The sequence below is a fragment of the Centrocercus urophasianus genome, unplaced genomic scaffold (assembly GCF_019232065.1).
Source record: "Centrocercus urophasianus isolate 14NV4802_14NV808 unplaced genomic scaffold, USGS_Curo_1.0 seq_13, whole genome shotgun sequence".
Lineage (NCBI taxonomy): Eukaryota > Metazoa > Chordata > Aves > Galliformes > Phasianidae > Centrocercus > Centrocercus urophasianus.
Window position 1 is genome coordinate 12100109 of NW_024884475.1, and position 23640 is coordinate 12123748.

General features: G+C 39.5%; 1 protein-coding gene across 1 annotated transcript; it reads right to left on the bottom strand.

The window, feature by feature from the left end:
* Positions 1–400: 400 nt before the first annotated feature.
* WDR1 (WD repeat domain 1) lies at positions 401–20259 on the bottom strand. Its single transcript, XM_042812156.1, has 15 exons — positions 20150–20259; positions 19815–19936; positions 15933–16023; positions 12528–12675; positions 11018–11198; positions 9122–9199; positions 8301–8381; positions 7952–8185; positions 7079–7166; positions 5730–5886; positions 4928–5015; positions 3939–4049; positions 3335–3508; positions 2104–2248; positions 401–1789 (listed from the first exon to the last, which is right to left on the bottom strand). The coding sequence occupies exons 1-15, from the start codon at positions 20163–20165 to the stop codon at positions 1680–1682; spliced, it is 1824 nt and encodes a 607-aa protein (XP_042668090.1). The 5' UTR covers positions 20166–20259; the 3' UTR covers positions 401–1679.
* Between the last annotated feature and the right edge of the window lie 3381 nt (positions 20260–23640).

Below are 23640 nucleotides of genomic sequence, written 5' to 3' on the forward strand. Positions count from 1 at the left end.
TCAAGAAAAAAATCCCCACAGAAAACCCCAAAGAACCACCCTAAACACCCCACAACCATTTCACTAGCAGAATTATTCCTTACAAAAACAAAACAAATTGGCACTGAAATCTGTAGTTTGTCCATAAACACCTACATAACTCTTTGCTTTCAACATTACCTGTGTGACAGGGATTGAATAACTGACGGAATCCACTGCGCAGATTCAGTAGCAATGCTTCCAGATGAGATTTGGCGAACAACGCATGAAGCACACAAGGAACAGCACAATAAGCAATAGAAGAACAACACAGTTTGACAGGAATTGTTTGGATTTTAAATCAGTTCCTTTTGAAAGTTGTTTCATTACAACATTTTTGAAAGTCAATTTTTTTTAAGCAATTGAGCAATGGTCCACAGTATAAGCAGCAGCAAAAGTGTTTTATTTGCTGTATAATTAGTGTCATTAGAAATATGATTGGTAAGAAAAACAACACTAATCCATACAGAAAGGAAAGCTTAATAAAAAACCAAACACGACTGGAGGGGTGGTGATGATGAAGACTTAAGCAGAAAAAAGATTTTTGTTTAAAATAAAAGCAACAAAAAAAACTCCATCCAAGTCTTTCAAGGTTTTCTGGACGCCATCACCAACTTTTGGCCATCAGAGATGGCAACAAGTTTTCCTACTGCTTTGCACCAGTATCCTCCTCCAACCTGGCTGGACTTTTTCAAATCACTTAAACGTGTTGTAGAGTGTAGATTAAGAACACAAGAGCATGATCTGAATGCGTATTAGATAATGGCTTACATGCAACTTCTGTACATGCAGATGCAGGACCTTACTCAGCAAACGCTATCTCCTCAAAAAGCACTTCAAGTCGCAACAATGTTTTACTTAGTTTAATTCCTGTACTTTCAAAAGAGGGTAGAAGTACTGCATTTTTAAAACAATAACATGCTTCTCCTCCTTCAAACAGAAAATATCTTTAATATTTGAAACAATTGTTTTTTTCTGACATTGAAATGACCAGACATTCTTAATCCATGAAAGTAACACGTGTTTCTGAAGCAAGAAATTGCCACAACAGTTATTCGTAAACATTATACCCACAACAGTAAGTACACCAAAACCCCACACTTCCATCCTAAAATAAATCAAAAAGCTTTGACATGAAATACATAAAAAGTTTATTATGTATGTACCCCATTTTGTTATCTGGAGGAAAAATCTGAGGCAACAGTTTGGTGCAGTACAGAGAAGCAATATACAGTAGCTGCACACAGCTTGATTGGTTTCAGATCACAACTAAATATTCTTACTATGACCGTTAGTACAGAAATGTTCTGTAATTAGAAAAAATGAGAAGTATTACTCTCATGCTGTACAGTCTCATGTTTCTTGGTTAGAAAAGAACAAGTGATTGAGTTTGAATCTTTCACACCAACTTGCTAGGCTGTTGCCCCTGGAATGTTCAGCACAAAGGTTAAGCTCCAGACATAATTTAAGTGCTTTTCATGTGCAAACTGTTACTGGCTAAAGCTTTCAAAGTACATTTAATTACAGATATGAACACCCTGTAAAGATATGAGGATATGATAGCAGACCCAGAGGCCAATACAGATTCTTTAAGAGAAATGCTATGTTCCGCTGCAGTAGTTCTAGTCCCTGATTAGGTCCTTCCAAAGAAACAGCTTATTTCAATTGTAGGAAATAGACCATTCTTTGACAGAAGCATCATGGGATGTTGTTACCAGAGTATGTTCATCCAACCACGCCAAGCCACTTACATGATGTAGTCTGTGAGCATCTGTATGGCAGTGCAAAACATAAGAAAATAGTTAGGAAGGTGAGGTTGGCAAAATTTCAGCACTATTCTGAAAATGATTTTCATCCACATTCAATACTAGAACTGCATTTTATAAGTGACTACACAATAGAACGTAACAGAACAACTTATAGCTGCCTGTTTTAGCTAGATAAAAGAGATTAACGTGAAAGCTAAGTTAGTTTGGAACATATACAGCAACATGCCTGCTTCCAGTCTTAGTTTTAGAAAAGAAGCACGGAATCAGATTGTAAGACAGACTGGCAACTTTCAGAAAAATTCGGAAGCAAACATACCTGGTATCTTGACTCTGGTCTCAGGATCACTTACAGTCCAAACATATACCATCATATCCATGCCTCCAGAAGCAAAGTGTTCATTGTCTGGTGACCAGGCAATACAAACAACTTTTGCATGATGTCCATAAAAAACATTATGTTCCTGTTTAAAAGTAATTAATGATAGTGTTATTAGTTTAAGCCATTTCAGAAATCTACCAGCTTTTAATGCACAGAATCACAAAGCAATGATAATTTTAATGTGTATTGAAGGTATAAATGGATGTCCTAAATCAAGTACTGACTTCATTTTATGCCATCTATTTAAACTTTAATCAGGTGAATAAAATGCAGTTCTTAGACAATGCAAAGACTCTATTACATGCAGATCTGCAAAGTGCACATACAGCAAGTCACTTCTTGTTTAAACAGCTTTAAAGTAACTTCACATTTTTCAAAAGCTCTTTTCATTTTTGTAATTCTTTTCATTTTTATTTAGAATACGAAACTTTTTTCTACTGTACAGTTTCAGTAAAAGCTTAAGACTTTAAAGGCTGATTCACATACTGGCTGCTCAGACGAAAAGCAGAAGTTGGCCCGTACTTGGATTTTGGTTAAAGGACAGTAGATTGAAGAATGAGACAAGGTTCCCTGCTTTACTGTAGTATCCCTTTTAATTGCTTAGTCCTTATCAGAGACCTGTTTGCTACAGACAGCAATATTATATTGCCAAGTCTGCTGTATTTACTTCATTCATTTTTATCATACACTACTGAAATCTTATCAAACCGAGCCTGCATTCATCTCTATTTTACAAAAATGCACACATTCTCTTATTGACAAGCATATAATTTGTTTAATTACTTTTCTTTTAAAAAAAACCTCATGCTATTGATTCAGCTGATCCAAATAAGGTACCTGTATATTTTGTAATACTGCATACCTAATTACTCTATCCTGTGGAAACCCGATCCTCTTCCTCACCCCATTTACCTAAATGTCTGATATTAGAATTTGAGAATTTTTCTGGTAGTCAATCTAGGCTCTACATTTCCTTCACCTATTCTTACAGCCTGGAGGCTTAATATAAGCTACGGTAGAAAGCTACCCCAAGATGCCATGAAAACAGTCAAAGGAACAAATACACAAATTATTTAGCAATTAAAGCCCATCAGCCACATAGATTTATACGTGAGATGCCAGTCAGTTTCTATAAACAAATAAAAAAACCTGATGCAATATTTCTTACCGCATAGCCATCAGGGACACTAAAGACAGTGACAACTTTGTTTGCATCACAAACTGCAAGAAAGGCACCATCGTGAGAATATGCCAGGTCAGTAACAGGACCTTTAGCTTCCAAAGTCTTATCATCACTTTTCAAAGAGGTTCCTTGGATTGAATACAAACGGACATTCCCATCCTGTAAGATAAAAGTAACAGGGGAATTACAAAAAAAAAAAAAAAAAAAAAAAAAAAAAAATCACTGTACAGTAGAAACAGGAAGGCTTGCTGAGCTTCTGGAACATTTTCATCAGCTCCCTCTGGTACTGCTTACATTGAGAACTACTGAGAAACAGTCTAAAGAACCTGTCATTTGTACTGGCAACACTCCACTAAGTCAGCAATGAAGATTTGTCTAAGTTTACACTGGGTGAAAACAACGACAGTGAACTGGAGAGAAAAATATGAAAAAGACATTGGTCACAATGGTGGGAGAACCAGGAGAACGAAAGCCCAAGAATACCAATTACTTATAGGTTATCTTCTCAATAGATCAGACATACTATTGTTAAGTGCTTCTGTTACTAGTGCAAATGTTCAAAGTACAGCTTTAAGAAGCACGACCTTACCGTTCCTCCCACTGCTACTGAACCTCCTCCAGGGTGAACAGCCACAGCTTCTGGCTCATAGCCAAGGTCATCAATTGCAAAACATTTTTTCTTATCTTTCATCAAGACAATCTGCAAATGGAAAACCAGAAGCTCAGTTCCTTCTTCCAAGAGCCTAATACACAACTATGACTAAGTCATGCTGCTTAGTCATCAGATCCGCTCTGACTGCTCAGAAGCTTACTATGCCCTGATCCTAAGGGAACTCCTAATCCTGAGGGAATATCTCCTTTAAAAAAAAAAAAAAGTAAAATATGCCTATGCATGATGACTAATCTGCTGTACTGGAGTGCTCTACATTAGGGAGCACAGGGCATGCTCTCCTGCGTTCAGCTTTACCTCATTTGGTCAGAATACAAAAGAAACATGGAAAGAGCAGTATTTTTAGCAATACTTACTGCCTGTCTGGTTCACTATTAAAGGAGGGGATGTAGGATCAAATTAGCAGCAAGCTAATAGTGCAATGCAGCTCTACACAAATTACTGCAAAAGTAATGCCTATTTATTTCCAAGGAAACTGCAGCAGATACAAACAGCACAATAACACTATTTGATAGAGCAAGTTCTCAGCTATGGAATACTATTTTTCAATACAGTCACCACCAACTACGCATTTTCACCATCAAAGAAAAATAGCCTGCATGCTGCTCTTGTCAAAATCTGTACGGTGGTCCAGAACGTAGCTTGTCTTTCACACTGCTGTCACCACTACTGAAATGCACCACCCACCATGTGCATCACTGCACTCACAATCCACTGTTTGGTCTCCATCAGCATTCAGCAAGCATCAACAAATGTCAATGGGTGCCATTTTTCCACAGAGAAGAATTCAATGACCCATCTTTGTTTCATGCACACTTGCATGTCAGGCACCACTCTGTCAGACTGCCCCTCTGTCACATATCAACAGAATTTAGCAGAATATTAATACTAATATTATTAATACTTACTTGTCCAATGCATAAAACTACAGTATAGCCACCAGGACCCACAGCTAAGCATTTTGGTTGAACGTCCATTTTCACAGCATCCTGGCCACTACAGGAAGGCGCGGTAAGGTGGAGAAGCAGAAACACACACACACACAAAAAAAAAAAAAAAAAAAAAAAAAAAAAAAGTATTTCACACTTACTATTTAAAAAATTATTTAAGTAATCATCTACTAATGATCCTCAAGGACATGCATAACTTTTTTTTTTTTTTTTTAATTTATTTACAACATTTCTTTCTGTTTACTGTTTAGAACATCAGTATCTCTATCAGGTAGCCAGCCTTCTAAATGGAAGTCAGTGCAGCTGCTTTAGAGTCTAGATTTCAGATTTAACTAGGCCATCTTAATAGGTTTTTGAAGAAGTTTGGTTGTTGTTTTTTTTGCTTCAACTACAGCTCTTAATGAAGAAACAGTTGTGTTCCACTCCTCCTAATAACCAGATGTTTATTAACAACATTCCTGTGTATTAATGAACTAGAAAGAAACTGACACCGTTTCCACCAATTCAACTAAGCTACCTGATACATGACCGATATCCATCTAACCTGTGGAAGGCATGAGACAAAGTGAGAAACGTCTATAAGGCATTTCTCTTTGTCACAGAAAAAAGCAAGGTTGATACAGCAATCATTTCTACAGTTTCCATGGTAACTTCAACCTGATCAAGTTGTAGCATAACATTATTTACCACTTAAATCAACAAAACTTGCTATAAAATAAAAGGCTGTAATAATATAATAAAAGGCAACAGTTTAACTAACCTGTAGTCTCTCTTGCTAAGGTTGGTATAACGCACAGTGTCATCCATACTGCAGGTGACAAGCTGATCCATTTCATCCACTGCCATTCTAGAAACCTGGTTTGTATGGCCTTTCCCAGAAAAGCCATCATTCTCTCCAGTGTCAGAATCCCAATAATGTACACAGCAGAATTAAGGAACATTTGAAGATGCCACTGCACTCAGATATAGAACCATATCTGAATTTAAAAAGTTTTACATAACCAGACTAACTGAGGTTGGATGGAACCTCTGGAGATTTAGTTGAAATCCTTACTCAGCAGATTGCCCCTTTAATTTGGTTTTGAGCATCTCCAACAATGGAGACTGACTCCACACACTGGCAACTCTGCACTTGTGTTTTAAGAAGCCTCTTATCCTCACAGTTAACTGAAATTCTGATGTTTTGTAATGAGCTAGATGACCTGCTACAACAGTAACACTGGAACAACTAGGATTAGGTCTGAGAATACAAAATACTTCCCAAAAGAATTAGAAGTCCTGCAGGATTGGCTTTCCCCTCATGAGGGACGCTAACACCAGTCTGAACATCCATTAAAGCCAGTTTCGTATGGAGATTGGCTGACAAGTCCTTTGTTTTTTGACTCCTGCCATTTTAATGCATCATGGAATGCAGGATGAAGGTCTGCAGTTTTATTTATCAGCTTCAGAATGTTGAACAGTATTTTAGCTAAACACATCACAGTCTCATCCATAATCAATGCCCCTCAGGAATCAATCTGTATTTCCAATATTTTGGTTTATAAATCAAGAGGACTGAAACTGAGTCTTAAGAGTTCTTGATCAGTGAGAAAGCCTGGTGGCATTTGGAATGCCAAATAGAGAGAGAACATAAAGGAAAAAAAAAAATAGTACAGGTAGGAAAAACAACTCTAGACAAATATTTGTTACTGGGTCGAAGGGCTCAACAAGAATTTATCTTCCTTGTCCTGAATATCTAAGAAACCTCACAGATTTCTTCCAGCGCATGTTAAAAATATAGATAACAAATAGATGTAACAGCAAGCAGCAGCAATACATATTTAGCATGTATAATCAAACATAAATTAAACTCTAACTTTACACATATATTTACTTATTCCTACATCCTCAGTGATAACTGGAAATGAAGATGTACATGTATTTAGCAGGAAAGTTTAAAGAAAACATTAAAACAGGACAGTTAAATTTCTTCAACAGACATAAAGTGTTGACTTGTGTTCAATAAAGATAATTCTTGGTTTTTGGCAAACTTTTTTTTTCATCCCTTCCTAATACATTCTCTCAGACTTTCAGACCAGAACAAGTATGGCTTTATCATTCAAAGGATATTAATATGACCATCGTTACTGCCAGAATAAATATAGGACTTTCCACCATTTTTATGCACCGTAAGACACTGAATTGATTTACTATGACCCTGTGAAAGGGACACAAAAAATAATTATTCATGAGCAATTTTTCATTTTAACATTTATAAACAACAAATCTATTTGAGAAGAATTACAAGTTACTTAGAAAGTAACAATCTTATTTATAAGCATTCAAGATCATCCAGAATACAAATCACTAATTAACAGTGAAGTTGTTTTTACCTCTGCAGTGTTGCTCTTTCCATGCACCACCCTTTAAGGAGTAAATAAGCCCTGTGAATATCCCTATTACTTAGCCTGCTGAGCCAGAATACTTCCATGGCCTTTTCACACACAAAGTTTACTTTTCAGCCACTTGATTGTTCAGAATAAGAACTACAGCAGCAATAGCAGGAATCTAGGGCATCTGTTCTAGTTCACACAAAAATGTAAATTCCCAGGAGAATGCTGTGTCAGCAAATTCTTTAATTCCTAAAATTAAAGCTTACTTAGCAACCCTAGACACCACGTTCACAACCAACAGATGAATGAGATAGCAGTGGTAGTTTTCTATCTATTCCGCATCCCTTGCATCCAAAGAATGCTAAAAGCTACTGCAAAACAAATATGACAACCTTAACTGAAACTAAAAATTGGGCTGTATTCGCACAGTATCATTGCATGTAATATTAACTTTTTGATTTATGCAACTTGCAGTAAGTCGCATATAAGCTGCCTGTTTGGCAATGCTAATTTAACAAAGCCATCTTTCAGCTGATACCACTCTATCTAGACAACTTTGCCAACTCATTTATTACAGAAACTCTGGCACAACAATATAAGTTTCACTTACCTTTATGACACGTAAGGGTTTATCTGGATTGTTTTTGTCCAAATAATTGATATAGCCAGAGAGAGAAAGAGACAGTAAATGGTCTTTCTGCCACAAGCAACCCAGCTGTTGATCCAACACATTTGATCCCATGTTGAAAGTACTGACAACAGAATTAGCACCAACATCCCAAATTTTAGCAGTTTTATCTCCAGAAGCAGAAAGCAATTGGCAGCTATCAGGGCTCCAACTAATCTGCAAAAACAAATGCCACAAAATAGTGAGTGCATTTATTACTGCAACACTTCACAGCTCATGAACTTCGTAATGCAATACCACGGATCATTTGTACAAATGAGGAGATACTTACAGCATAAATACCTCCATCATGAGCTTTGCCTCCACCAAGAGCACAAACTTTCTCCCCGGTCTTCCCATCATAAATAAAAATCTTAAAAAGAGCACAGAAACAAATCACTTAAAGGAAAAGGCAGCAGCAGGAGCAAAATACTGAAGAGCTAAAACACTGTTACTCAAATTGCACATATTCTTTTGCTACAAAGAACACTTGAGTATTCAAAAAATGTGTAGTTTTATATGCTTACAAATATTCCTGCATTTAATATTAAATACTAAACAAGCAAAGTGACAATTCTAAATAAGCACAGTAAGCCACTGTTTATGTTGGATCCTGACAATTGAAACTGTGAGAATCATAGTATTTTTTACTCCCAATGTGATGGCAGCTGCTTAATATTGAGGACATGGGAGTGTTCCTACATGGAAAATGTAGGAACTGCATAGGAGGAGCGCCCTATAGTAAATGTTGCTAAACCTGTCCTTACCAGGAGGGAGTCCACCTGCAGTTGGGATGCTATCTGTGAGTTCATTATTTCAGACAGACTTTTCAGGATCATAACAAGAACATACATTGCAAAAGTCTGATAAATACCTGCCAGAATCATCTATAAGTAGTAATAAATGGGGACACAGAACAGAGGAAGAACTGGGTAAAATAGTTTATCTGACATCTGCTGTTACAGCTCCATAAGGAGACACAAAGTCTACTTCAGTCATTTCTCAGAATAAAACAAGTGGGAACATGAATGTTCCAAAACTAATCCTATTTCTAATATGGACAAGAAACTTCTGATCTTAATCAATACAAGAAGTTGATTATTTTTTTTTTACCTGGCCATCTGCACTAGCTGTAGCAAATCTGTTCCCATCAGGAGAAAATCTCACACAGTTCACAAACCGTGTATGGTCCTGTAGAAAAGACAACCATCAGCACAAAAGAACAGATCTATTTACATGCACAATCCAGTAACAGTGAAGTTCTTTTTGGTCAAGCTAATAAATAGCTGTGCAGCAGATGCCTGCTGTAAAATACATAGCCTCTCTGTATGAAGAGAATTGTCTGCATCAAAAGCAGCTTAGGGAAGAGACTGTGGGAATGGTCCTGATGTAGTTAAACCAATTCAGCACAAAACTAGGTGAATGAGTACCACTGTATCAGGAATAGGTAGAAAAAGATGATCAAATGTTCAACCTAGATGAAACCACAGGATTCTTTTCCTCTAGTTAATCAATTCTCTGTAGATTTTGATTTGCTTCATGGTGCAAGTAGGTTTCACAAACAGGAAGCATGAAATAAAATGCTTCCTATTTAAAATCAGAAAAAAAATCCAAAACAAGGCAACGGGAATGAAGAATAAATTATTAATTCCAATTCTAGGAGACCACAGTCATGCTAGTTCTGTGAAGTAACCAGACAAGACTGATGTATGCTCCACAAATAGACTATCTACAAATAGGAGACTATCCAAATGATGTTAACTAGAAAGCACATGTTAAACAGGAAAGCACCACAATGAGGCCAAAGCTTCCACACAGAGATTTGGGAGACTATTTTTAGTATTACAAAAGGCAGGTTCTAACCTACTTTCTTTGATTAAATATAGATTTTTTTTTTTCCTGATAACTCACTCTCTAATCTGAACCACCTAGCAGCCTGAACTTGAATACCATACAGCAACTCAAACATCACTTTAAAAGGAAGGCTACATCACGTACCAGTTGGAGCAGCACTGGTAAGCAATTCAGACTTCACAGTTCCAAAAGAACCAGCTTAGCAAAATGTAAGTATCAACTTAGGTTCAGAAATAAATTAGGCAACTGCATCACTTCATTGGATTGCAGAGCTCAAAACAATTCCTTTTCTAGAACCGAAATCCTTACTGAAGTCAACATACAAAGTTTACTAAAGGCATATAGTTACTAAAGTAAAAGCCCTACTACAGTAGTCTTTAAAAAGAAAAAAAGAACTACTAAACATTTTAAATTTTCACTAGCCCAATTAAATCCAATATCTCTGCAATAGGTGTTTTTTTTTTTTTTTTTTTTAAGGTTCTGTGGCGTCAAAAGAAAAAAGCTGCAGAAACAAAAGTTGCTTTTGGCCTCAAGCAGTAACGGATTTCAAGTGTGGGAGTCCCAGGCTTGGTTTCATTTACACAAAAGATTTCAATTACTATAATTAAAAAACAAAATAAGAAAGAACAGAAAACAGACCACAGAAATTATATATCCAACTCTTATTGTAGATATCAGCAGTTATGTTTTAAACCACCTCCCCTCACCATTTCAAAGCTGCACTGGGATTTCAGATTCATGCAACCTTAAGGAGATTGCAACATTCCACTCACACAATCACAATTCATGAATAAAGCACCCTGGAGAGTATTCAGAAACACTACATGTACCTACATCAAGTAGCAGAGCTCAGCAAGCATCACTAAAGCTGATGAACACACCTGTTACTTACGTTACAAAATAGAAAGCAAAGCTAAAATTCATTTGAAGCACTTAAGAAGAAAACCTGAAGCAATGATTTATTTCAGTTTTGTCAGCCTGAATCAAGCCTTCAGTTATAACTTAAACATGGGTTCTAGGACAGCGACTTAACACCAACCATAGCTCAAAAGAGGAAATTGAGAACTTGTTTTAACAGTTCAGAGTGGAAGCTTGCTGGAAAGCTTTCAGTCAACTTGGACAGCTTAACAGAGCCACAACTAAGCTTAAACTCACGCTCAGTGTAAACTTGAACTTGAACGGAGGTCCCTCAAAGAAAGCAGCACAGTTGTCATCACTGCCAGTTGCTAGACGATAAGGTCTTGTTTGCTTTATGTCCACACTGTTGATCACTTTGTTGTGCCCAGTGATTTCACCAACTGAAGAACCACTATCCCACAGGAATACTGCTCCAAATCTAAACAAACATATAATCCCTAAAAGTTACATGCAGATTAACACTTTGATCATCTACAAAAAGCAGATTTAAGTGCACTCAAAAGAAATTAGGTCATCTCATTAATCTCATGCAAGTACATTGTAGTTCCCTGGAGGAAATTTGAGATCTTGCTGGAGATGGAACCTAATCTTCATGAGGAGAGATTGGTTGATCCAGAACAGAGAATCAGAACATAATCATCAGTGAGTTTGTTGGTTTGTGAAAGAAAGCACAAAGGTTTCCCAACTGTCCAGTCACTACACAGAATATAAAGAGCTAGGACAACACTGGATCAGTTTTCTGATTATTTAGTCTAGATTGAGTACCATCACTTTTACAGCACTATTTAAGATTTAAGGAATCAAAATAGCTTCTTTTTTTTGCCAGTTTATATTTTAAATTACTTAAAAAAACAATATAATCACTACAAGGGCATTAATCTACCAGAGCGTATCTACTAAAAATGAGTTCTGTAGAATCACTTAAAATTCTATATTGGAAGTATATATTTCTAATATGAAACAGTTCAGCTTCTTAAAGTAGAAAAGCAAACGTACCAAGCACCAGGTGAAATGGATGGAGGAACTGAGTCAATGAATCTCTCTCTAGTATCAGGACACAGTAAGTGACAGAGTTAAGAAATGGTGCAGGAGGTGGGGGAAACAGGACTGCGCTGTATTTTAGGTACAACACTATCAGGGGGCCTGTGAACTGCTTTACAGTCTTCAAAAGACACACAAATTTGCCTGTCACAAGCTCTGTCCTGGTAACAGATACCTCATTTAATGAGTCAAGGACAACTGTGTTGCAATTTTCTTTTAATTAGCATAATACTACTTAAAATATAGGAGTGCTGGTAAGGGAGAAAATTCTAACACATTTTTCTTTATTTTTCACTCTTATTCAATCGTATTTTCAATTTGAGAGGAAAGAAAGAGGGAGAAATCTTCTTATGGCTTTCCCTTCCTACTTGATCTGAATTATACAAAGAAATCCCTCAAGAGTAATGGTGAAAAGATATAATTTAACATATCATCACCAAAACAAGCAATATCCACACAATTTTAAACTGGGAAGATTCTAACAGAACTCTATTTTCCAACTAGTTCTACAGCTATTAAATACTGCATGAAGAATTTAGCTGCAGAACAGGACATCTTGAACAGGGAAAGTCATGGTTTATCTCACTCAAAGAACTAAAAGCTGTCTACAAAGAACCTGCTTTGCTGGCATACAAAGGTTTACACTGTGACTTATACAGGCTTATAGACATAAATACACAAAGACACAAATAGAAGAATTACTCACTTTTCCCTTCCTTCTCCAACCACAGCAATTCTTTTGCTGTCTTCAGTCCAGGCAAGGTCCTTTATTTTTCCTGCAAATGGCTGATACTCATACTTCAGAAGGTGTTCCTTCTGTGTAGTATCCCAGATTCTCAGCTTTCCAGAGACATCTGCCATAATAAAGTAAAATATAACTACTGTGGTTCCAACATGACATAGTCACGACTCAGCAAGCTCACTGGACACAAAGTTTCAGCTAAATTGAACATTTGTACTAAGGATCAATCTCACCCTATTGCAGTGATTACAAACACCTTGATTTAGGAATACTGAAGACTGCATCTGTTTCACTGAATTATGCTTTTAACCAGATATTAATGTTCAAAATATACAGCAATAAATACAACACAAGGAATGACCTTTTGAAAGCACATGAAATCACACAGCAAGAGAGGGTAAGAATTTGCACGTTAAGTGCCTGTTACTAAAAAAAAAAAATTAGAATAAAAAATAAATCCTTTACCAACTACAGGATAACTTGCCCATACTTCATTGGGATGTAAGCTATCTACAATAAGGAAGCAATCTGATGCACAGTGGCTTATGTAGGAGAGGTAATTACAAATTCCAAGACAAGGACAGGCTGAGAGAGCAGGGGCTGTTGAGCCTGCAGAAGGCTGTGAGGTGACCTGAGAGTAGCCCTACAGTATCTAAGGGGGAGCTACAGGAAAGAAGGGGACACTTTTTAGCATGGTCTATAGTGATAGAACAGGGGAAAATGGCTTCAAGCTCAGGGAGGGTAGATTTAGGTTAGATATAAGGAAAAAATCTTTTACAGTGGGGTGGTCACACACTGGAACAGACTGCCCAGTGATGTGGTTGATGCCCTGCCCCTGGAGACTTTCAAGGTGAGGCTGGATAAGGCCCTGGGGAGCCTGATCTAGCTGTGACGTCCCTGTTCATTGCAGAGGAGTTGGACTAGTTGGCTTTCAGAAGTCCTTTCCAACTCTAAGGATTCTATGATTCTACAATTCATACTTCTTTTACACCTTGAACCTTTAAAGTAAACCTGCTTTGCATGTAAATACAAGGTACAAAGAGGTCTATGCTGATAAAACTTATTCATGCATATTCATTTGCATATCTTCTCAATACAAAAGCACATACACACTTAAATGTGCAGGTATCCACATGCAGCATCTAGGTTACTACAAAGAAATCCAAGAGAATATCAAAAAGTGCTAATGATATAAGCAGCAAACACAGATTAACACTTTTAAGATAATGTAACAAAAGCTTCCTTGGTCCTTATTTCCTGTAAGTATCCTTGAACTCACTTGTGTTCAAGAGCAATTGCTATGGTGCAACTGCAACAAAACTCACATAGCAGATCTTGTGTGTAAAGAAGGCCACTATTTGAGAATAAGCTATGTGCTAAAGGCACATCTTTCACCACACCATAGCTCCTTTGAATTCTGTTCACCATTTATCAGTACATCATTAGTCTAGCTTACACATCCAGCACCCCTGCATGTTTGGTACCTGACCGTGGGATCACCTTCACCTATTTTAAGACAGATTCAGAATGCTTTGTTTTAGATTCTACTACAGTAAGTTGCTCTCTTTAAATTTGGACTTCAAACCTGTGGTATTCCCCATTACTACATCTCTGTTATGACTGTAACAGAGGAGAAATTACCATAAAACCCACAAAGCATATTGCCAAGTCTGTCTCATCAGGCACATGAAGTATTAATGCAGACTGCATGGCTGATGTAAATTTACAGAGAAATGAATCTTACATGTTATACTTAGAAACAGCTTAAAGAGTCTGATACTATCTTCAGAATCTATGCTCAGCAATACTGAACTATCTGTAATTGATATATGGAGAACAGTTTTTAAAAGAAATATTGCAGCCTAAGCTTGTTTAATGGAGTTAAGATAGACAAGTGAAAAAAAGCCAACTGAACACTTCCCTGGAAGCAAGGAGCTTCCTAATGCTAATCACTAATGACAGACATCTTCTTGAACCAAGCTAGGTATATATTAACTGCTCTTTTACTGGAGACCGAAAGTCTAAAATGCCACAAGAATCAAAAGATAGTAATTGAGTATGGCAAAAATCCAGAGCACCAAATCTGTCCAGAACACAAACTGGACCATAAGGAGGTACTCAGTTCAACATACACTCCACACTAAAGACTGAGCCAAGAAAAGAATGGCTTTGGTTCCTTTCAGACAAGGAGGAAAAAAACCTCACACACAAAAAAAAACCCATAAAGCTGTCCTAAGAGCGTTCTCAAAGCTTCCTCAGTATGCAAAAGAGATGTATTCTAATACAGCATTAGATATGCAAAAAACCAAGGAAGAAAGAATTGAGATATTTTACACATTCAGAAACTGTTTTTCTCCTTATGTTGCTGAGAGAAATTTACTTACTACTGACCACTACATGAGTCTGGACTCCCCATGGGGATTCATTCAGAATGTTTTGTTTCCAGCAATAGTAACTCATGCATTACCTAAAAGCAGACATCTTTGCTCTATTTTGGACCATTACTTGCTTTTCGAGCCTTTTTAATTGACAACAGCAAGCAGATTTGAAGAACACATGAATGGAAGACGATTCCTTTTTAAATAAACATACTACTGCATATTTCTTAATATTCTTCAACTGTATAACAGTTCAGAAAGGGATCAACTACTTGAAGAAAGTAAAGTTCTACTAACATGGGTTTGTTTAGTTTTTTGCAGATCATAAAAATCTGTAACTATTCCTGCTGATAATCCAGGAAACTCATGCTACCCATTCTCAGATACTGATTCATATGTATTACACAGAAACTGAGAATCAGCCTCTTTCCCTGCTAACTTACCAGTGAAAGTCTTTTTTAAGTTCATGTTACAACTGTAAGAAAAATGATGCCAAGTCTTGCCAAGTTCTGTCAGGAAGAAAGGGGGAGGGAAAGGAAAGGAGAATACTCTCTTCTAGAATCCCTCCCCCATCCTTAAAGTACCAAAGCATATTAAGAATATAAAAACAGTAGCTCTGCATTTCAGAATTAAGTTTTCATTCTGCTGCATGCACAAACATCATTCATTACACCAAGCTTTCTTTCCCCTCCTTAATGCTAGACATTTTGTTTGTAAGGTTGTAAGGTTGGTATTTAAATCAGGAAAAAAAAAAAACTTTGTTAAAAAGATCAAGCGAGTCACTGATCTTACAGCTCTAGGAAGAGCTTTAATGAACACCTACAGACGTCCTTCCTGCCTCACTCGATTTCACCAAGCCATGTCACTTTGGCTACATACAGTTTGCACATAACTTAGAAGATGAACTACTCTGTTGTGTCATCAAGTTCTGTGTGAAGGATTTCAACAGTCTGTCCATATAACCTGTCCAGCACACACACAGATACTTTACCTCCAGATGCTATGTAGAATCCACTGGGAGCATACTTGGCAACTACAACCTGATGGGCATGCTCAGTATAGATGTCAGCAATTGCAGGATTCTAGTTTAAAGGAAAAGAAAAAAAACAGTTACTACATAGTATTTTGTGGTTTTCACAGAGTAAAAAAAAAAAAAAAAAATCAGACTTTCCATGATAAAATTCAGAATTTGTCCCTCTTACACACTTCAGTTTGTCTTTAAATCAAGATACTGTCTACAAATGAGAAGAAAACAGCAGAGCAGAGTGTGGAAAACTGCTGTCTACATAAAACAACACACTAATTTCCAATGACTGCCATAATCAACTACTTCCTCTGACAGCCAACATTAGCTACAACTTCTTCCTCTCTTCAGTACCTAATGAAAAGTAGAAGAGCACCAAGCACTCCCAGAGGTTTTTTTTTTTTTTTTTTTTTTTTTTTTTTAAACTGTTCTACCTTTTTAAGCTTGTTTATCTATGTAGACAAACAAACACAAGTTGCGCTTTGGAAAATACAGCCAGAAAATCTACTGTAATGAGAACGAAAGTAAAGCATATGGTTAACCACATTGCATGGCCACTACTCATCACTACGTACCTAACATTACTGAGTAACCAAGGAGGTGGGCAGAAGTTACTCATCCTTGGCAACTGAAGCCTGGTTTAAAAGCTACTAGGCTAGTACATAGTCATCCCTACTATCAACAGCTATACTGGAATGATGAAACGCACAGCCATTCCACCACAATTTTTATCTCTTCAGTCTTAAATGCCTTTAGATGCTTCAAGCTGGATAATAAGATTGACTCAATGTTTCAATTACATGAGGACACAAAAAAAATTAAAGGATAAAATGAAGCATCAAGACAAAATCCTTCCAGTACCTGCTCTGAAATTCACTTCATAAACAAAAAAGCCATTCTACACATCTTCCAAATACACTACTCATGACACAAAATAATAAACTATTCCTTAGAATAATTTTTCTAGCAGTTATCAGATTCTTTCAGCACCAGGAACCTTACTCTTACAGCTAAAGCAAAAGAGCATTTCAGTCACTATGATTAATACAGATTTATCCAACCAAACCAGAAAACCATCTGATGTTATGGTATGATTCAGCTGACCAATCAGGGAAAACCAAAGCACCTGCTCTGAGCTAGAAAGCAGACATTCTCTCGTTTGCAACTGTTCTTTCTGTTACAGTAGCATTACATCTCAGGAGGCAAAATATAGCTTACTCATGCAAGAAGCAGCTTCTCCATTACTGCTTCCACTCTGCTTGACCACATTAGAGCCCTACTTAAGTCACAACCGCTTGCATCTGCACATCACTCTCCATTTTGTGTACTATTGGATTTTATCTAAGCAAGACCAAATAATGTTTTCTCTGTGTTATACTGTAGCAACTACAAGTTAAAGGACCTCAAAAAAACCTCACTGCTAATAACAGCAAATACAATGGCTCTGTTTCACAGCAGCAAACCCCAGGAAGCTAAGCACATGAAACATTGGACTCACAGACTGACTTCACCCCTGAAGTGAATAGTGAAAAACAGTCTTCCAAATATAAAATACAGAAAACAGATTCAGGATGCCAGATAATGATTTAAATCAAATTTTCGATTTGATAAGAAAATTACCTTTACAGGCAGAAGTAATTCAACTTGTACATCTTTCATACCAAAAGCAAAAAACCTCAATTCTAAAGAGATCTTAGGATAAGATTGTTAGCTAGGACAATGCACTACCAATTATCAGTTTCAATAAGAAGAGAGAGCATTCTCAGTGCTGAAATCAGACCCACATATGAAAGTGAGCAGTTTAAGTTCCAAGCTTCAAAGTAGGCTTGAAGCCATGAAGACAATATAAAATATTTATTAAGTATGAAACCTTACAAATATCACCAACCCTCCTGTCTCGGAGCAGCACCATTCCAGGACTTTTTCTTGTTAAAGAAACTCTCTAGCTCAAACACTAACCCTGAAGGCTATATTCATCACTACTGATTAGCTCTTGATTTAGAGGAGAGTGTTCACTGCATCTTAATGACCTGCTTTTTTTTTTTTTTTTTTTTTTTTATTAGAGCACAACTGTCCCACTGGAGGGCTGATCGTGGGGGGATTACACACTGACTTCTCCAAATTTTATCTGGTTGTTGCTAACTATTATGTAGGCTTCCACGGTTCTCAAAGAAGACATAGTTCACAACTAGCAGCAGACACATTTCCAAATTAGGTTACAAGCTGCAACACTCCCCAACACAAAAGGCACAACATAGGCTTTGCTTGGTTTTTGTGTCATTGCTGTACAATACATTCTGCAGTTTGTAGAATGTCACCTGTCAATTATTAACAGTAGCAGACTGTTTCCTCCTGCTGGTTCAAGTAAATTTACATACCAGGATAAGTAACACCATAAAACTGAAAGGTTTATGACTTCAACTCTCAACTTCCCTTGAGAGTTTAAACAGCCTAAATTGGAACTCCCAGCATCCCACCTCATTTCTGTGCTCGGACTTTGCACATGCTGTGTTCAGGCTCACACTGGAAACGACATTTGCAGCAGGCACATCTATAGTGAGCCAATTCAGAAAGTTGTTTTCTACCAGTTTAAGCCTCAAAACAGAGTCAGAAGAGCACTAATTACAGCACAAGGGAGGTGGCCACAACCCATAACTTGGCAAAAACTGTAATATAAGTAGAGTAGCTTTTCTCTCATTGCATCATGCTAAATTGAGGCTTCTAGTTTCAGAAAACTGAACTTCCCTTGACACGAAGAGTGAAACAGTATTATTACAGGATAATGCTGAGTGCAAACTTGGTTTTGTTTTTTCAGCAAGTACATTTAAAGAGATATCAAATAAGATGTTAGCAAAGAACTGTTTAGTAGCATTTCTGTGTTATGAAATAATAGTATATACCTGAATACAGAGAAAGTAATAAGATTAATCAGGAAAATAACTCAAAAACACATTTTGCAGAAGGAAAAGCAACCAGAAACACATGCATATTTGTGATAGAGACCTAAACATTCCTAAATGGGATCTGCCACATTGCAGCACACCGCAGCACAGTGAGATTTATGGTAAGGAAGGAAATCCAGAGGAGAGTTAGATTTTTCCAAAGATTATCAGTCATGCGGATTAAGTAAAAACTTTTTAAAACCAACAGCTGAACAATAGCTGTGTTATGTTTCCTCCATACTTCTCAACTGGATGCCATCTTTGAAGAGATATTATTTAAGGAACTCATCTAACATCTCTCTAGTTACCACCGAAGATTAAAACCAAACAAATGCACCAAACTACTATGAAAGCATTATCTGGGGGTTCCAACGTTGAATGAATGATAAAAGTCCCCCACGAGCAGGGCTGAAAACAAGGTGCGCTGGCACTTATCACAGAATCAAGTGTCTGACAACTGCTGTGATTCCCGGAACGCTAGGGAAAGAAGCAGCTGGGGACTCATGAATTTGCAAGTATTTGCATGCTGCTCTTACAAGCCAAAGGCCCAAAGCAACAAATAAGGAAGTCTTCATTTATTAGGCAAACACATCTCTCAACTCCTGACGGTGCTATATTTCATAAAAACGCACAAGGCCAGGCAGAACTATCAGCTTCTCTCCTCTACACACTCCGTGCAAAGAGAGGGCGAGAGCTGCACGTTTCACTGCGATTCCTCAGGAATTTCCGCAGCCGCTTCTGCCTGAGTCACGCACCTTCCTTCCTACCCCCGCTCAGCTCTGCGCCGCGGGCTCCAGCGCGGCTCCCGCCGTGAGCGGAGCACGGGGAGATGGGGGGGAGGGAGAGGGAAGCGGAACTTCGCGACGGGTACGCAAAGAGACTAAATAAATGCAATGGGGTACGTTACATCGATGTTTCGGATGACGACGCATTTCCCATTGGTATAGAGAAAATTGTTGCCTTTCGGATCACCTCCAATTATTTTGGACACGCCTCGTTCAACCTGCGGGAGGCTGGCGAACACTTTTTCTATAGGGAAAAAGGAAAAAAAAATAAATAAGAGGGGGGGGAAAAATGGAGAAAGAAAAGGCGTTTGAAGTCCCTGGGCTCCCAGCCGCCTCCCAGCGGCGCGGTCACTTGTTGCTGTCAGCGGGCGGCCGCCGCCCCGCAGCGAGGCCGCAGCCGGATCCCCGGCCGCCCTCCCCGCCCCGCTCCGCTCCCCTCCGCCTCGCCGGAGCTTACTGATCTCGTACGGCATCCTCGTTCCTCAAGCTCGTGCCGCGGCGCTGCGAAGCGGACGCAGGCGGGCAGACGGACCGCCGCTGCGCTCTGCTCCCCGCCGCCGCCTCAGCACCACGGCGCCCAGCGGCACGAAGCAGGAAGCGCCCGCACGGCCCGCCGCTCTCCCCTGCCTTTGACCATATATAGTCAACTCTGCTCGCGCCGCGCCGCTCCCCGCCAGCCCGCACACCGCTCCCTCCCCCGGAAATGCCGTCGGCTCGGCCGGGCCCGGCGGGGCTGTGCCGAGGCGGCCACAGGAGTCGGCCCCGCCCCGGCAGGGAACTGCAGATTGCTGCGGGAGAGCGGCAGCAAGCAGCGCACGGCGGCTCGGGCCAGCCCCGAGGTGGGTGCCGCCGGACCGCCTGCGCATGTGCGGAGTCCTCCCATGCTGCCGCGCATGCGCGGGAGCGGCCGTGAAGCTGCGGTTACTATGGGAACAGCGGACGGGCGGCGGGCAGCCGAGCTGTGAGGAAGGAGCGAGGAGTGCGAGAGGAGGTTGTGGAGAGAGGGCTGTGTGAAGGAGCGCTGAGGGGTGAGCCCCCGTCCTTTCCTCTTGTCGTATGGTTAGCAGCCACGGCCTCTGCCTGCCAGCTCCTCGTATCGTATATTCATAAAGGTTGGAAAAGACCACAGAGATCATCTAGTCCAACCATCGACCCATCACAAAAAGTCGTGTCACTCAGTGCCTCATCTGCACACTCCTGAATGCTTCCAGGGTCGGTGACTCCATCACACAGGGTGTTCCAATGCCTACCCACCCTTCCTGAGGAGAAATCTCCAAATATCCAACCTGAACCTCCTCACGCACAACATAAGGTCTTCACAGAATCACAGAATGGCCAGGGTTGGAAGGGACCTCAAGGATCATGAATCTCCAAGCCCCCTGCCACAGGCAGGGCCACCAACCTCCCCATCTGATACTAAACCAGGCTGCCCAGGGCCCCATCCAACCTGGCTTTGAACACCTCCAGGGACAGGGCATCCACAGCCTCTCAGTGCAGCCTGTTCCAGCACCTCACCACACTCTCTGTAAAGAACTTCCCCTATGACATCCAACCTAAATCTCCCCTCCCTCAACTTAAAACCATTTCCCCTTGTCTTACTGTTATCTACTCTTTCAAAGAGTTGATTCCCCTCCTGTTTGTAGGCTCCCCTTTAGGTACTGAAAGGCTGCAATGAGGTCACCCTGCAGCCTTCTTTTCTCCAGGCTGAACAAGCCCAGCTTCCTCAGCCTGTCTTTATAGGGGAGGTGCTCCAGTCCCCTGATCATCTTCGTGGCCCTCCTCTGGACCCTCTCCAACAGCTCCCTGTCTTTCTTGTACTGGGGGCTCCAGATCAAGATGCAGATGGGGCCTCACAAGGGCAGAGTAGAGACAGACAATCACCTCCCTATCCCTGCCGGCCAACCCTCTTCTGATGGAGCCCAGGATACCATTTGCTTTCCAAGCTGCAAGGGAAGACTGCTGGCTCATGTTAAGCTTTTAATTCATCAAGACCCCCTTCTCTGCAGGGCTGCTCTCAAGGACCGCTCCTTCCAGTCTGTATGGATGCCTGGGATTCCTCTGGCCCAAGTGCAAAATTCTGCACTTTGCCATGTGAACCTCATCAGACTCACCTGAGCCCACCTTTCAAGCCTGTTGAGATCTCTCTGAATGGCATCCCTTCCTTCCACTGTGTCAACCGCACCACTCAGCTTGGTGTTGTCAGCAAACTTGCTGAGGGTGCCTTCGCTTCTTGTCTTATCTTGTCCTGTATGCTGCTGGCTGCATGCAGTGGGGTACGTGTCCCAGTAAGAGCCATTTTTGGAGGTTATGTGTCAGCCTTCAGTTTTCAGGGGGCACAGCCTTCACTTCACTCTGGAAGCCCCTATGCTGGCAGATTATGATGGAGTCAGTAGTAGTTACCTCCTGCAATAGATCTTCTGGTTCTTGACTTCCACTCAGGGAGGTATAAGCAACCCCTTCCTGCCTGCAGTCAGTTTTCCCAGAGGATCAGTCTTAACTTCATCCCTTTACATTTTACGGTTATGTTATAATTATTAGTATCTTGAGTGTTTTCCCACTGTTTTATGCCATCAGCATCAGAGTAGATTTGTTTTGATATAAATTTGGTAAGGACTTGAAATGATGCAGCTATTACACTATAGATCTCCTATTCTAAGCATTCATAAATAGTGGTCTAGGCTTGGTAGCAGCAGGTATGTAGCAACTTGTGGAAAGTGTAAGGTCAGATTTTCAGAAGTGATTTTTTTTTTTTAAATGTTTCTTCTTTATTGGCTTAGAAATAAGCATCTGAAGTAGACTGGTTGGACTTAGCAATGAGGTGTGCCTGGAGCTTCCATATTTTCAGCTTGAAATGAAGAAGAGATAATTTTTCCACTGCAAAGACTCAGTTTTTATTAACTTGATCAGCGTGTTAATAACTTCTACTTGACCTGAACAATTTTTCACGTTTTCACAGCTGTTCTCACACTTTTGACAGAATCTTGGGATTTTATTTATTTATTAACAGAGATTTCCATTTTGCTCAAACTGCAAGTGCTTAGCCTCTTGGAGAATTATGGTCAACTCATGTTTGGTAGCAGATTTATTTGGAATAGTTACAGAAGTTACTGCTCCCAGCTGTCATTTGGCTATTCTGTTGAATGTGGGAATCTGCCAATGTCAGTTTGCATCAGCATAGCTGAGGAGGTGGTGGTCTTTGGCAGAAGGGTGGGCAGCTAGTGCTAACTGCTTCACTCAACCAAACTAAATCTTCCAGAGCAGTCTGCCACCCCTGGGCTTCAGCTTGGCACATACTGAGACATTTCTGAGTGTTTTGGAAAGCCAGGTTTTGCTATACATTTTTCAAGAGCATAAATATGCCACCTGCTAATATATTCTTAATATAGTTTAATTACATAGTGACAATGTGGACACCATGTTAAGTTGCTTTAGAAAATGCTTGAATGTTACTGTTTGCTTGGTTGCTCGTAGATACGTGCAGTGGATTGTAAAGTACGTAATGGTAATGGTATATTTATGTTCCAGAAGGCTGCAGCCTCTGTTCTCCAGGCATGTAGATGTTTACCATTAGGCATGTGATACCAAGGGTGTTATTCACGTGTTTACAGTTGAATACTAATGTTATGCTTGAGTCTCTGGACCAGCATTAAGGTAACAATGTGCATAAATGACAGCATTGCGCGAGGAATATATGTGGACCTAAGGCTGGCCTTCAGGTCGTTCCCTCAGAAAGTAATAAAAATACCAAAAGACATGCCACTGTATTCCTCAACACCGTACATTTCTAAAATACATAGCAACTTTTCAGATTTTTTGGCATTATTTATCGTTCTCCTTTCTTACTAACAAATACGACTTGAATACTGATGAAAACACGCCCCTTGAATTTGCAGCTCAGCAGCGTAGCCTCAGGCACGCGCTAACAGCTCCTTAGAAAGTATTTCACAG

Excerpts from the sequence above, each read along its gene's own strand:
- WDR1 (XM_042812156.1), bottom strand. Across the intron at positions 16,024-19,814 it reads TCGTCATCCGAAACATCGAT|AATCCTGCAATTGCTGACAT; the intron begins GTAACGTACCCC and ends CCTTTAAACTAG. Across the intron at positions 4,050-4,927 it reads TAGTTTTATGCATTGGACAA|ATTGTCTTGATGAAAGATAA; the intron begins GTAAGTATTAAT and ends TTCCATTTGCAG.